Source organism: Hyaena hyaena, unplaced genomic scaffold (assembly GCF_003009895.1).
Source record: "Hyaena hyaena isolate Hyena2069 unplaced genomic scaffold, ASM300989v1 scaffold_0, whole genome shotgun sequence".
NCBI lineage: Eukaryota > Metazoa > Chordata > Mammalia > Carnivora > Hyaenidae > Hyaena > Hyaena hyaena.
Window position 1 is genome coordinate 1,618,116 of NW_024080632.1, and position 13,654 is coordinate 1,631,769.

The window sequence follows — 13,654 nt, forward strand, 5'->3', positions numbered from 1 at the left end:
GGCGCTGTGTCTGGGGATGCTCGAGGTCACTTCGAAGGCCCAAGGAGGTGCCTTTCAATGCCATTGACTGACTTGGGGGAGAGGCCTCCTGTTTTCCCAGACCCTTACCCTCACTCCAGGCACCCCCAGCAGAGATCTCTGGATGCTAAGAGGCCTTTCCAGCACACATCTGTCTTTTTAAAAGATTTTTATTTTTTTAAAGTTTATTTTTTTATTTTGAGAAAGAGACAGAGAGTGCACCAGCAGGGGAGGGGCAGAGAGAGGGGAAGAGAGAGAGAGAATCCCAAGCAGGCTCTGATCCATCAGTGCAGAGCTCAACACAGGGCTTGAACTCATGAACTGTGAGATTATGACTTGAGCCAAATCAAGAGTCAGATGCTTAACCGACTGAGCCACCCAGGTGCCCCAAAAGATTTTTATTCTTTTTTTTTTTTTTAATGTTTATGTATTTTTGAGAGAGAGACAGTGCAAGCGGGAGACAGGAAGACAGAGAGGGAGACACAGAATCTGAAGCAGCTCCAGGCTCTGAGCTGTCAGCACAGAGCGTGCTTTGGGTCCTCTGTCTCCCCCTCTCTGCCCATCCCCACCCCCCTCTCAAATTAACAGACATTAAAAAAAATTTTTTTTTTAAATGTACAGTTCAGTGGCATTGAGCACATTTACAACATTGTGCACCTACCATCTCTGTCTAGTTCGAGAACATTCTCATCCTTCCAAAAGGAGATCCCACACCCATTACCAGTCACTCTCCATCTCCCCTCCCCTAACCCCTGGCGAGCTCAGTCTGCGTTCTGTCTCTAGAATTTGCCTGTACTGGATCCTCATGGGGTTTTGAGAGAGACTCATTCTTTTCCTCGACAGCACATTGTCCATCAGGCTCTCTGTACGTTGTCCGGAGCATCCAAGGGTGCGCTGGCATTTGCCTTGCTTGATCTGTTGATAGAGAGGTTCAGCCTCATGTTTCTAGATGTGAATTTCTCACACAGAGGGGCCCAAGTCAGTCCCTGTTCACACTCGCTGGCGTCCGTTCCGCAGACCCACTGCTGGGAGAGGAGTGAGGCAGGTGTGTTTTCTTCCTTCCCATGGACGTTAGGGAGACCTGGCCACAGGTGTGCACACCTCAGCATCTCTGACGGTTGCCATGTGGCCTGCAGAAGACAGCCTGGGCTGCTTGGCTTGGTGATCAAGATGCCCTTTCCCTACCCAAGTTCAGATCTGGCCTCGACTTACCTTTCTTTCCTCAACTCCTATAATTCTCCTCCACATACTGTCTGGTCCACGTGCATCGTGCAATTCCCCACCTCCCTGCCTTTGCTTCTGCCATTCCTTTCACCTGAAGTGCCGTTCCCTGGACTGCCCTGCCTGGCGAATTTTAACCATTCTCCCTTCCTTCCTGTGATCTCCTCACCTGCATCAGCAGCTCTTCCGTTACCATCCCTGGGATACAGAGCTTGTCTCTTCCCAGTGCCTGGCGTCTTGTGGGCCCTCGATAGACATTTACAGGCTGAAGGGATTCTGTCTAGTTATTGTCGTTTGCATTTTGTCATCATCCGTGTGCTCTGCAGGCAGCGGCTCTGTTTCATCCCCTGAGCCTGGCCAGAAGCAAACCGTGGATGTGCTGACTCTCTCCATTGTCTGACACACCCCCTCCACCCCTCTGCCTTCTAGATGCACCCTTGTTTCTCTCCCATCCTCACTTCTACAACGCCGACCCGATGCTGGCAGAAGCGGTGCTTGGCCTCCACCCCAACCAAGAGGAACATTCCTTATTCCTGGACATCCATCCGGTGAGCCCCTGCCTGTCAGCCTGTGGGGAGCAGGGTGGGAGATTTCGCATTGGTGCCAGCCTGGCTCCCTTCCCTACCCCCAGGCACTGAGCTCTTCTGGCCGTGGGGTGGAGGGTGGGGGTGATGGGGTGATGGGAAGCCTGACTTTCGTTGGCGTTGATAGCTTCTGCAATATCAAGCTGTCAGAGGTCGCTACTTTGCCCTGACTCCATAGTTCAAGGGATTCATTATCTCTTTGCGAGGGAATTGTCTTTCTAAAAGGACCATAAGACAGTAAATTAATGAAAATTATCAGCATGCCAATTAGCCAGAATAGCCCTCTGACCGTGCCAACATATCATAAAGATCCTCGACGAGAGCCTCGCAGATAAACTGGGTTCTGGGGAATTTGTCCTTTATGGCATTCTGTCCGCAGGTGGGGACCAAGAGAAGAGGGTAGCAGACCCACACAGGTGGCCCTCCTGTGGGCCTATCTTTACCTGATTGCCTTGTCTCCCAGTATCTGTGTCACTGTAAAATGTGCCCATTTGGGCCTGGTGGCCTTCACCGTTGACAAACTCCTGTGGGTTTCTGTTTCCTGCATGGACACTCCTGGTCTTCCCCACGGGCCTTTTTCAAACCTCTTGTGCCTGACATTGTTCCACATCGTCTCTCTGCGTCCTCCTCAGACTTTCTGAGCTCCTGACTCAACCCGCCAGCGCCACCAGCCTCTGGCACTCCATCTTCCCCCTCCCCGCCTTCTCTTTTCACTCAGAACCCAGACTAGTGAGGTCAAATGCGACCCCATGCGCTTCACATCCAGCAAATAGTGCTTGCACGCTCATTATGACCCAGACACCAGCTAGATACTTTCACATGCAGCCACTCAGTAAATTTGCACAATCTTCTGGGCGGTGAGCATTGCTGCTCCCATTGTACAGATGGGGAGAGCATGGCCCAGATAGGGCAAGCGACACAACTCATAAATGGGATTGTTGCCTCCACAGAGGACAGATCCATTCTGTCCCGTTCGTTGCTTGGCTGCTGGCAGTTAGTGTAGAGGTCCTGGTATCTCCGCAGGCACAGTTTTGATAAATGAGAGTAAGTACGAGGCCACGCTGAATTCAAACACAGTCCTTCTGATGCCCCCGCCTCGTGTCCCGTGCTAATGTCTGGTTAAGTTTAATGAGGTTGGCATTAATTATTTAAATTGGTAGTAATTAAAATTAATATATTATGTGTTCTGCTGAAGCTCGTTCTTGTTAGAGATGTTAAGGCTTTGCCACATTGTCTTAACATTTCAATCAGCTGCTAAGAGGTTTTTATTATAAAGGTAATGGGGTTGTCCGCCTTCTCTCTTTTAGTTCATTTACTTTACTGCCTCTCTCTGCTGGCTTCGGGGGAATCTGCCAAGGGCACCCTCTCTGTCTGTCCTCACTGGTGACTCGCACCTGAGTGCGTGGATTTCCCTTTTCCGCCTGTGTTGAGAAATAGGCGAGGGTCGGGAGGCCGGGCAGATACCAGCATGTGTCTGCAGCAGCAGCTACGTTGGCCGGTGTCTACTTCTTTTGTTTTGGGTCGGCTGGTGGCACGCGGGGAAAGGAAGTGGCCTTTCGTTTTTCTGAAGTTTGTTTGCTTGTTTGTTTTTTTAGAGAGAGTGCGTGCACACGTGTGTGAGCAGAGGTGAGGGGGAGGGGCAGAGAGAGAGAGAGGGAGAGAGAGAATCCCAAGCAGCTCCGTGTTCACCGCAGAGCCCAACACGGGGCTTGATCCCACAACTCTGGGATCATGACCTGAGCCGAAATCAAGAGTAGGACGCTCAACCAGCCGAGCCACCCAGGCGCCCCCTCCTTTCGTTTTTTGGTTTTTGATTTGGGCACTTTTGGGGAGGAAGAAAGAGCCTGGGCCCAGGTTGCTGGCTGTGAAGCATCAGCCCCCAAAATAGAATACGCACTGGCATTGCTGCCGAGGTGGCCGGTTTTCCAGCCCTGAAGCCGGGAAGGGTGTGGCGATGGGCGCGAGCTCACGGGGCCGCGCTTCTGTCCTGTGCGGTGCCGGCCACGGCGGGGGTTTGCCCACTGAGAAGTGGCCCCACCACACTGGAGAAGCAGGCCAGTGAGGGAAGGAAATAAATTTCCTGGGGAAGGAAGTGGCCTGGGTGGAGACCCCGGCATGCAGAGTCTGTTCTAGAAAGCGGAGGGGATGGCAGCTTGTGCTCGGATCTCCGAGACCACCGCCGCGTTCCACGATTTGCGAGCAGGAGACCCAGGACTCAGCACGGCTGTGCTCATTCCAGAGGAAGGACACGGAGCACCGTCTCCCGGGGTGGCCACACAGGACACACTTAATTCCCCCAGCAGTGAGGCGTGTCGCCCCAGGGAAGCCCGTTAGAGACAGTGCCCTGGTGTTTACCGAGGACTATTCCCACCGGCACCCTCTGCCTGGTCCCTTCCAAACTTCCAGACTCCCCGCAGGACGGCTGACGGGCGGCATAAATCACGAAGCTTGTACAAACGGTCCAGGCACGGTGAGCCCCCCCTTATCGGTTAGGGGGGCTCCCGAAATCCAGGCTCCCAGCCTCCAGCCACCGGCCAGCCTGGCCAGCGGGCCTCTCTGAGGAGGGCGGCCTGGGCCTGCTGCGTTGTCTCTTTTCCACGCTCGGGTGGACTCACTCCCACCCTGTCGGTTCTCGGTTCGAGCTCTCCCGGCCTCAGCAGCTCGGCGACGGCCCGGCCTCCTGGCCTCCTGGCCTCCTGGCCTCAGAGCTCGGTTCCTGCTCCGGAGCCGCCCCCCGAGTCTGGTCATAACGTGTGTATCCTGCTGTTTCCTCACTGCTTTAAACAATTATCTCATAAGAGAAAAAGGTAGGTTTGCACCCGAAAGGAGTTTCCGGTCACTACCTCACGTCGGAAATGAAAAATTTCTCAGAGAAAAGGCGGCAGCCTTGAAAATGAACGCAAGGGAGAAGTGTCGTTGGGCTTGAGACAGTCAGCGGGAAAGTTGTGTGACTCAAGAGGAAAGTGACTTTCTTCACACGCGAGTCTGTTTTGTTTGGTCTGGAGGATGCGCGGGGTCGGGGGGCAACGGGTGAGAAATGTCATTTGCACTCGGAGAAGCGACGTGGGCAGAAGAGCCGTTGGGGAAGCGTGTGTTCGTCCGGAGGGGCTCGGAGCCAGCGGGAGGCCCCCGTCCCCGGGCAGCTCAACCGGACGGCCGCCCTGTGGAGCGGGACCAGGGACGGGTGTTTGGAGGCGTCCCCGGGGCTCCCGAGAACCCCGGCCCCTCAATGCGCTGTTTCTCAGGTCACCGGAATCCCCATGAACTGCTCTGTGAAGCTACAGCTGAGCCTCTACATCAAGGCCATCAAAGGCATCGGGTGAGTGGGTCCGGGCGCTGGGGCTGCGGTGACTTCCCCAGGGCCCAGCTCGTGGGGAGGGGGACGGGCTTCCTGGATTTGCGGGCTGGTCCCTGCCCCGGAATCCCCCGGATCCACCAGACTCTTCCGTCCGAGCCATTTCCCACTCCACAGAAGATTGAGAAAAAAAAAATTTAAATCCTGGCAAAAAACAAGTCTTTGAAAAAGGAAACTTGCCAGACGGCATTTTAAAATGTGACTCTTTGCTTTATGGGAGGAATATTTTAAGCCCTGATTTTCTTTTGTCTTGTCTTGTTTTTGTTTTGAATCGCGACCTTATCGAGATATAAATCACACGCTGTAAAACTCGCCCTTGGCCAGCCTACGGCTCGGCGACGTGTGGCATATCCACGAAGCTGTGCAGTGTCTTCACAGTCAGGTTTAGACCCTTTCTGTCACCTCCAAAGAGACCCGTGGCCGTTATCAGTCGCCTCCCCCTCCCCCGGCCCCTGTCAGCCCTAATCTACTTTCTGTCTCTGTGGATTTGCCTCTGCCTGACACGTCCTATAAATAGAATCGGAGACTACGTGGCCTTTTGTGTCTGGCTTCTCTCACTCGGCATCATGTCGTCGAGGCTCATCCTGTGGCAGGTGTCTGAGCGTCCTTTCTATGGCCGAATCCTGTTCCATTGAACGCACAGGGCATGCTTTACGTATCAGTTGGTGGACATTTGGGTCTTTCGCGTTTTTAGCCGTCACGAGTAATGACGCAATGAACGTGCACGCATACTTCTGTGTGGATGGAGGCTTTCAACTCTGCTGGGTACGGACCTGGGGCAGACCCCGTGCTGGGCCACGCGGGAACTCCACGGTCAGCGCTGGAGGCCCCCCCGGCCTGGTTTGCCCCGTTGACCTTCCTGCAGGCAGCGTGGGAGCGTTCGGCCCCGTGTCCGCGCCAGCTCTGGTTAGGACAGGGTGCTGTGACGGGGCTGGGCGGGGGGCTGCACCAGTTTAGTCGTTATGGTAGGGCCTGGCTTCTGTGTTTTGTTTTGTTTTTTAAGCATATTTGGAATAGTTTCATAAAAAAAAAAGATTCCCCTACAGAGATTCCTGGGCTCCAGGAATGTGAGCATCTCTTTTCTGTAAAATGCCTTTCAGCTGGAAAGAATGCGATCCTCTCTTTCATTCCCGGCCTGGCTTTTTATTTGTGCATTTTGAGGCTGTTGGAGGGTTTGCAAGGTGGTGAAGTGGCACAGGGATTCCCCCGGCCTCGGACTCTGGGGCCCGCATCACTTTGAGGGGGGCCAGCAGGTGACTAGGAAAGGCTGGGCGGGAGGAGCAGCCCCGCCCCAGCACCGGGGAGCCCATGTCCGCTGGGGCCCCATCGGGTGCACTTTCAAATGCATTTTTGAGAATCTGGATTTTGGGGCACTTGGGTGGCTCAGTCGGTTAAGGGTCCGACTTCAGCTCAGGTCATGATCTCATGGTTCGTGGGTTCGAGCCCCGCGTTGGGCTCTGTGCTGGCAGCTCAGAGCCTGGAGCTTGCTTTGGATTCTGTGTCTCCCTCTCTCTCTGCCCCTCCCCTGCTCACTATCTCTCTCTCTCTCTCTCTCTCCTAGAAATAAATAAAACATTAAAAAAAAAATTAAAAAAAAAATAAAGTTTAAAACAATTAAAAAACAAAAAACAAAAATCTGGATTTTAACACGAGCTCTCTTAATTTTCACCAGTTGGAAGTGAATTTGAATTCTTGGCAAACGCTGTTCAAGCCAGCAGCACGGCCGGGTTGCTGGACTCTGCATGTTGGTGACCCGTGGCCTCTACCCTGCCCTCTCTGGGCCTCTGTGTGCCAGTCTCTCCAGGACAGGGCGACACAACTGTCTGACCTCCCCTTCGGGCCAGAGCAGTGGCCTCGAGGGGGCCGGTCTAACCAAGGTGCTTCCCGCCACCCCATGGGCAGCGGGCGTGGGAAAAAGGCAGAGACCCAGCTGCCGAAAGCACTTTGCGGGCAGCCCAAGAGAGATTGGAGAGTGGTGACTGAGGGATTTGGGCCATCCATGCCGACTCTGGTTCTGTCCCCCTAGTGAGGTCCCTCCCCCCTCTGTCTGGCTGTGCCTTCTTGAAGCAGACCCCAAAACGGTGAGGCTGCAGACGTTTTCGCCCATTTGTTTGCTAGTTCTGAACCTGGAGCAGTTTCTACAGGGTGGATGTTCTTCTGAGCGCTTTTCACAGCATTTGGTGCCAGTGTAGCCCCCATTGTACAGAGGAGACACAGAGAGGGAGGTCGCGTGCCCACGGTCACACAGTTAGCTAGTCAGTATTGTGTCGGGGGTCCCCAAGACCACTGTCAAGTTCGATGATTTAGCGGGAAGACTCACAGGACCCAGCACATAGTCGTACTTGTGGCTGTGATTTATTATGGCGGAAGGATTCAAGCAAAATCAGCAAAGGCAAAGGTGCGTGGGGGCAAGTCTGGGCAGAAGCTTCCAGAACCCTCTCCTGGGTGAGTCACAGAGGACGCCCTCAATTCCTCCAGCATTGAGTTGTGACAACACGTGTGAAGTGTTTTCTACCAGGGAAGCCCATTAGAGACTCAGCGCCCGGGGTGTTTATTGGGGCCTGGTCACATGGGCCCCGTCTGGCACGAGCCCAGACTCCAGATTCTCCAAAGGAAAGCAAGAGGTGAGCATAAGCGCTCTTGTTAGTTAGCTGGGTGCATTGCCATCCTGAATAAATGTGGGCTTTTGTTTCTAAAAGGAACGAGTGGACACCAGCCAGGTCACTGGCACCCCCCACGCCACCCCCACCAATTACGTAGGAGACGAGAGTTTTTAATTCAAAAGAACACTAGCAGATTGCCAAGTTGCTCCCTGCCAGGAAATACCCGTTCCTCAAGCCTGCACCGATCCAGTCATTGCAAAATCAAATCCCTCCCGACCCTGGAGCCAAAGCTGCCTGGCATAAACTCGCTTTTTTTGGTCTGATTTCCAGACAAACAGGGAAGATCGAGCCGGTGGTCCTGCCGTTGATGTGGTTTGAAGAGGTGAGAGGCTGCCTCACGTTGCCTGCATGGGTGCCCTTGGGCGTGGTGTCTGGGGCCCCCGGGAGGGGCCAGTGTGGGCTTTGCAGGTGGGGGCGGCTGTTTGTTGGGGAGGGGAGGCTGGGCTGGCAGCTGGAATTGGGGTGTAGAACCATCTGTTAGAAGCTTCAGAAGGCCCAGGCGCTTTATATCACATATCCCACGGAGCTGAAAGGATCGCTTGAGATGAGGAAGACAGGCTGCATGGAAATGTGAGGCTCTGGTCCAGGGTGTAATTTTGTACATGCTCTTGACCACTTCTCCTGAGAGGAGGGAAGTTGCTTTCCAGAGTTCAGCTTCTCTCTCTTTTATTTTTTTTAATGTTTATTTATTTTTGAGATAGAGAGAGGCAGAACACAAGTGGGGAGGGGCAGAGAGAGAGGGAGACACAGAATCCGAAGAAGGTTCCAGGCTCTGAGCTGCCAGCACAGAGCCTGACACGGGGCTCGAGCCCATGAACCGTGAGATCATGATCACCGAGCCACCCAGGCGCCCCCGGCGTGTCAGGTTTTCACTAGAACTTTTCCTTCTCCCAGCTTTTGGGGGTTCCTTCTGGCCAACTTGTTTCAGACGGGGCAGAGCTCACCTCACAGGCGGGGCACCTTGTGGGAGGCGGAGCTCCGCTTTGGTCCCGCCCTCCTCCAGGGCCTCAGAACCCCTCCCGTTCAGGGAATTAGGACCAAGAATTAAGAGAATCCGCTGGTAGGTGTCTGTGAGCCAGGCCCGTAGCATCCGGGGCCCACGTACCATTGGCCAGAACGTGATCACCGTGGTCCTGTCCAGCTGCAAGGGAGTCTGGGAAATGTCCCGCGTGTGCCCCCGAGGAAAAGGAGGCCCCCACAGGCTCCATCACAAGCTGGGGGAGGAGTAGTCCCCAGATGGGCGGGGGGTGGGGCGCCCGGGTGTGGCGTGGGGTGGCGTCTGCGTCCCGGACCTGCCCGGTGTGGCCCCAGCCCGGTAGCCTGTCGTTCTCCGTCCCCAGAGCGGGGCGATGGAGGGCCGGCCCCTGCAGACCTTCTACACCCAGCTGGTGGTGGTGCCCAGCGTGCTGCAGTACGCCCAGTACGTCCTCCTCGGCCTGGGCGGCATCTTGCTGCTCATTCCCATCATCCACCAGATCCGGAGTCAGGTAGGTGGTGGCTAGCGCGTGGCCCGGGCCCCGCGGCCCACTGCTTGCCTGCTGGGGGTCGGTGGGACACGGATGGGGTTCCCCTGGCCGCCCCTCCCGGGGTTCCCGCGGACAGCCTGGCTCGGGGCCCACCTTGGGCAGCGGTCCCGCGCCTCTGCCTGGGGCAGGGGAGCTCACCCTGTGTCCTCGCCTCTCTTGCGTCCTGCATTTCCCCCCTTTCTCCCGCCCGGCCCGGGGCCTGGGGACTCCCCCTGGGAGGGGCTTTGGGCACTGACACCTGGTGCTGGGTTGGTGTGTTCACCAGGGCAGCCCCTGCTGGGGCCAGGCTCTGTCAGGAGCAGGCCGTACTGCCTGGGGAGACAGACAGCGTCCCTGCCCCGGGGGACCGGGCTGTCCCTGTTGGGGAGACAGAAGGAAACCAAGCAAACAGAAAGGATAATTTCGCTGATGATACAGACGCTGGGAAATGTGGCAAGTTAGTGCTGTCCGGTAGGCCTACACGAGCCACGTGTGGGATTTTAAATCCAAATTTTTTAACGGCCACAGTAAGTAAAAAGAAACCGATTTTAATCATATATTTTGTTTCATCTGGATAGGTCCAAAATCTGACCATATCAACATGTAACTCATATGAAAAAAATACAAACATAACCGTATCGTATATTATTTTTTTCATGTTATGTCTTTAAAATCTACTGTGTATTTTACACTTATGTTACACTCACCCCATTTATTTACTTTTAAATGTTTATGTCTTTATTTTGAGAGAGAGAGCAGGGGACGGGAGAGAGAGAGAGAAAGAGAGAGAGAGAGAGAATCCCAAGTAGGCTCTGTGCCCAGCGCACGGAGCCTGACACGGGGCTTGATCTCCTGACAGCGAGATCATGGCCTGAGCCGATATCAAGAGTAGGACACTTAACTGGCTGCACCCCCTGGGCGCCCTGAGACTCACCCCATTGTAAGGACCTGACAGCTGTATGTGGCTCCTGGACCGGACAGCATAGAATTTATTCCAGAGCGCTGGGGACAGCTAACGAGAGCGTCAGGAGCGGCTCCTCTGAAGAGGCAGAATTTAGGCTGAGGTGTGAATGCTAAGGAGGCACTCAGCACACAGTCACAGAAGTACTGCCCCAGGCCCAGGAATGGCCAGTGCAAAGGCCCTGAGGCAGGGATGGGCAAGGTGTGTGGGAGGGCCCTGGGGCCCCCACAGCGCCTGCTTTCTCGCTTCAGCTTTGGGGCCAACAGCTCTTCTGCGCTCTCCTCCTTGGGGCGGCTTGCACGCTTGCTCGCTTGCTGGGGCAACGACAGACCTTCCCGGGCTCTTCACTTTGGTTTCAGACCCTTAACCCGACTTACCTTCCAAAGTCCACATCCTTTGGGGGAGGAAGGTTGGCACTGGTGCCAGGGTGCCGAGGCCCCGGAGCTGTCACTGTGCCAGCGCCCAGGTGTTTGAGCCTCTGGGGACCGATGGGCGTAAGCGGCCTGTCGGGGGCCCGGGGAGACCGGGCTGAGCGGACCTGGTGCTCCGGGGAGCACAAGAGGACTCCCTGTAGTTTTTTGACTGATCTCTGCTGGGGGGGGACGGAAGGGACCAGAAGCCCAGGTCCCCAGCCTGTGCGACCTCCTTGGTTGTGCCCAGTAGTGACGACATACCGCCCCAGGCAGGGGACCCGGTGGACTAGCTGGTGAGGGTCCGGGCCAGGGGAGGGGGCTCCGCCTTCTGTCCCCTCTGTCCCCTAAGTGTCCATGGGAAGCAGGCCGGGGAGGAGAGAGGGCGCACGTGCGAGGTCGCTGGCTGCGGCGCCTCTGGTGCAGTCAGGATGGCTGTTTTCACTGAGGACGCAGTCCCTGCAGTGTCACGGAGGCCAAATCACGGAACTTTATTCCGTTACATATTTTTGTGGGGGGGTACTTAGCAGGGGTTAGGCCTTTTTGTTTTTTTAATTTGTAATGTTTATTTATTTTTGAGACAGAGACAGAGACCGAGCAGGGGAGGGTCAGAGAGAGGGAGAGAGACTCTGAAGCAGGCTCCAGGCTCTGAGCTGTCAGCACAGAGCCCGACGCGGGGCTCGAACCCACGAACTGAGAGATCATGACCTGAGCCGCAGTCAGACACTTAACTGACCGAGCCCCCCCCCAGGCACCCCTAGGCCTTACATGTTTTTATATTTGTCCTGATTGTTAAAAAAAAAAAGTCATCATCATCACGTGCTGGTGAACCCAGCATATTTTAGTTACGAGAAATTTTTCTTCTCGAGTTGTTCTTTTCAAGTAGCGAGGCTTTTAACAGAAAGTTGGTGTTTGGTCCATTCAAAACGCCACTTGCTCAGCCCGCTGCTTCCTGTCCACTGTGGCCCGGCTCCCCACCTTGGCTCCTGTCCAAAGCCTAGAATGTTCCGGTGGGCAGCCCCTTCCTTGTGGGGCTTGTCTGTCCCACTGGGCGTGTTTCCCGAAGATACCCGCACTTCTGTCTCTGGTGAAGGCCCCTCCCCCCCATCTCAGCCTCTCCGGTCTTTAACGGTTGTTGGACTTAACATCCTGCTCTTTGCTTTTCGACATTGAAGAACCGTATCAACCTTTTGTGTTTGGCTGCAGAGTCAACTATAAATTAGCTTGGTTATCTTCTAGGAGAAATGCTATTTATTTTGGAGTAGTAGTAAAAAGGGCTCAAAGGATAAGGAGGCCATTCAGGCCTATTCTGAATCCCTGATGACATCAGCTCCCAAGGGCTCTGTGCTGCAAGAAGCAAGATTGTAGGTGGGTACCAGGTAACGCTTTGCCCCCCCGCCCCCCGCTCCCCTCCCGTAGCAAATAGACCTCTGGCACCTCCGCCCACTCTGGATCTCACCCATTTCTTCAGCCTAAACTTCACCTGGAGTGTCTGCAGACTATAGATTCGTACTCGTAGGCTTTGCTTGGGGGGTGCTCCGCCCTTCGGACGTGGGGGGCCATCGCGTACTGTGGGCTGGCGTCGCGATTTGCCAGGTTGTTTCAGAAAAGGAGGGTCCAGGTTCAGGCCACAGTCGCTTCTCAGACCTCTCGTGGGTGGACTCCTCCGGGCATCCCTGTAGATCCCCTGGAATAGAGTCACGGACGGAGCCCAGGAAGCTGTATTTTAATGGACGCCCCGCCCCCCCCCCCCCCCCCGCGCCACGCAGTAAGGGGATTCTGATGTAGATGATCCTGCGTTTGAGAAACCTAAGTCTCAATAAGTCTGGAATGACTGACCAAGAAAACGGAATTTAAGCACCAAGTGAGCACCGACTGGGTACCTAGGATTCAGCCGGAGGGTAGGTTTACCAGCCGGAGCAAAACCAGACCCACCGGCACGCCCCCGCCCCCACGGGAAACCAGAACAAGGAGAGGAGGCCCGGGTTCATGTGAATGTCAGGTGAAGGGCGAGTAGATTCTAGGACAGGTGTGTCCCGTGCAGATCCTGGGACGCGCCTGTCCTGAAATTCACATTTAGCCGGACGCCCCGATGCTACCTGGCAACCTTCCTGCCGGAGAAGGTCCCCGGCTCCTCGGCCCCCGGTTCCGTGAGGTCTGGGGTCGCAGGGAGCCGCGGCCTGCCCGGTGGGCCCTAGAGTTTGGGGTCGGGCGGCGATGAGTCACCGTACGGTTGGACCTCTGATAACTGCTGTTACTGTGCTGCCCCCTGGGGCCCCTGGGGCCGAGCTGCCTCGGGTTTCCTGAGGGCCACAGGGCGAGGGGGGGCCGCGGCCCTGCTCTTTGGGGCCCTTTGGCTTGGTGCGCCAGGGCCGGGGGCGGAAAGAGCATAGAAAATGCAACGTCGTGGCCGCGGGCCTGTCTGCGCCGACAGGTGGGAGGAGGGGGAGGGAGGGCCGCCTGTGTCCCCAGCCAGGCCCTGGGGGCTCCTCCTGACAGTTTGGGACTAGGAGGCCGGGCCCGAGCACGTCAGGGCTGAGCTTGGTCAATAGGGTGTCCTCCTGAGAACAAGTCCCCGGGCTTGGAGACCAGTCCCCCTTTCCCTCTGGTGCCCCAGGACCCCTCGGGGGCGCCTTATCATGTACAGCTTGGCCTCACTGGCCCCCTGGCGCCTCCTGGCTGTCATTCCCTTCTGCCGAAACTTGCATGGCATCCTCGGGGTGCAGGGGTGGGGTCCTCAGGCCCAGAGAAGGGCGGGGTCCCCTTTTAGCACAGGTGGGGCTGGTGACCGTGAGCCCCGAGCCCTCTGCCACCCTCTTCCCGGTAACACAAAACCAAAACTGGGGTCTCCTCCGTGTTTTGCCCCCGGAATCTGATTTTCAGTTGATTGGGGAAGTTTCTGACCTCAAGAGATTGGGGTGCCCTGCCCCGTGGAAG

General features: G+C 55.8%; 1 protein-coding gene across 2 annotated transcripts in view; it reads left to right on the forward strand.

Annotated features, from left to right (window-relative positions):
- SCARB1 (scavenger receptor class B member 1) overlaps positions 1-13,654 on the forward strand; it is a 67,590-nt gene that overhangs the window by 51,130 nt on the left and 2,806 nt on the right. The window contains exons 8-12 of one of the 2 annotated variants that reach the window (XM_039243179.1): positions 1,669-1,787; positions 5,069-5,142; positions 8,112-8,163; positions 9,182-9,328; positions 11,957-12,085. In XM_039243179.1, the coding sequence (XP_039099110.1) occupies positions 1,669-1,787; positions 5,069-5,142; positions 8,112-8,163; positions 9,182-9,328; positions 11,957-12,085 (521 nt within the window). The remainder of the gene's footprint in view (positions 1-1,668; positions 1,788-5,068; positions 5,143-8,111; positions 8,164-9,181; positions 9,329-11,956; positions 12,086-13,654) is intronic. The other variant, XM_039243240.1, reaches the window with a different exon arrangement.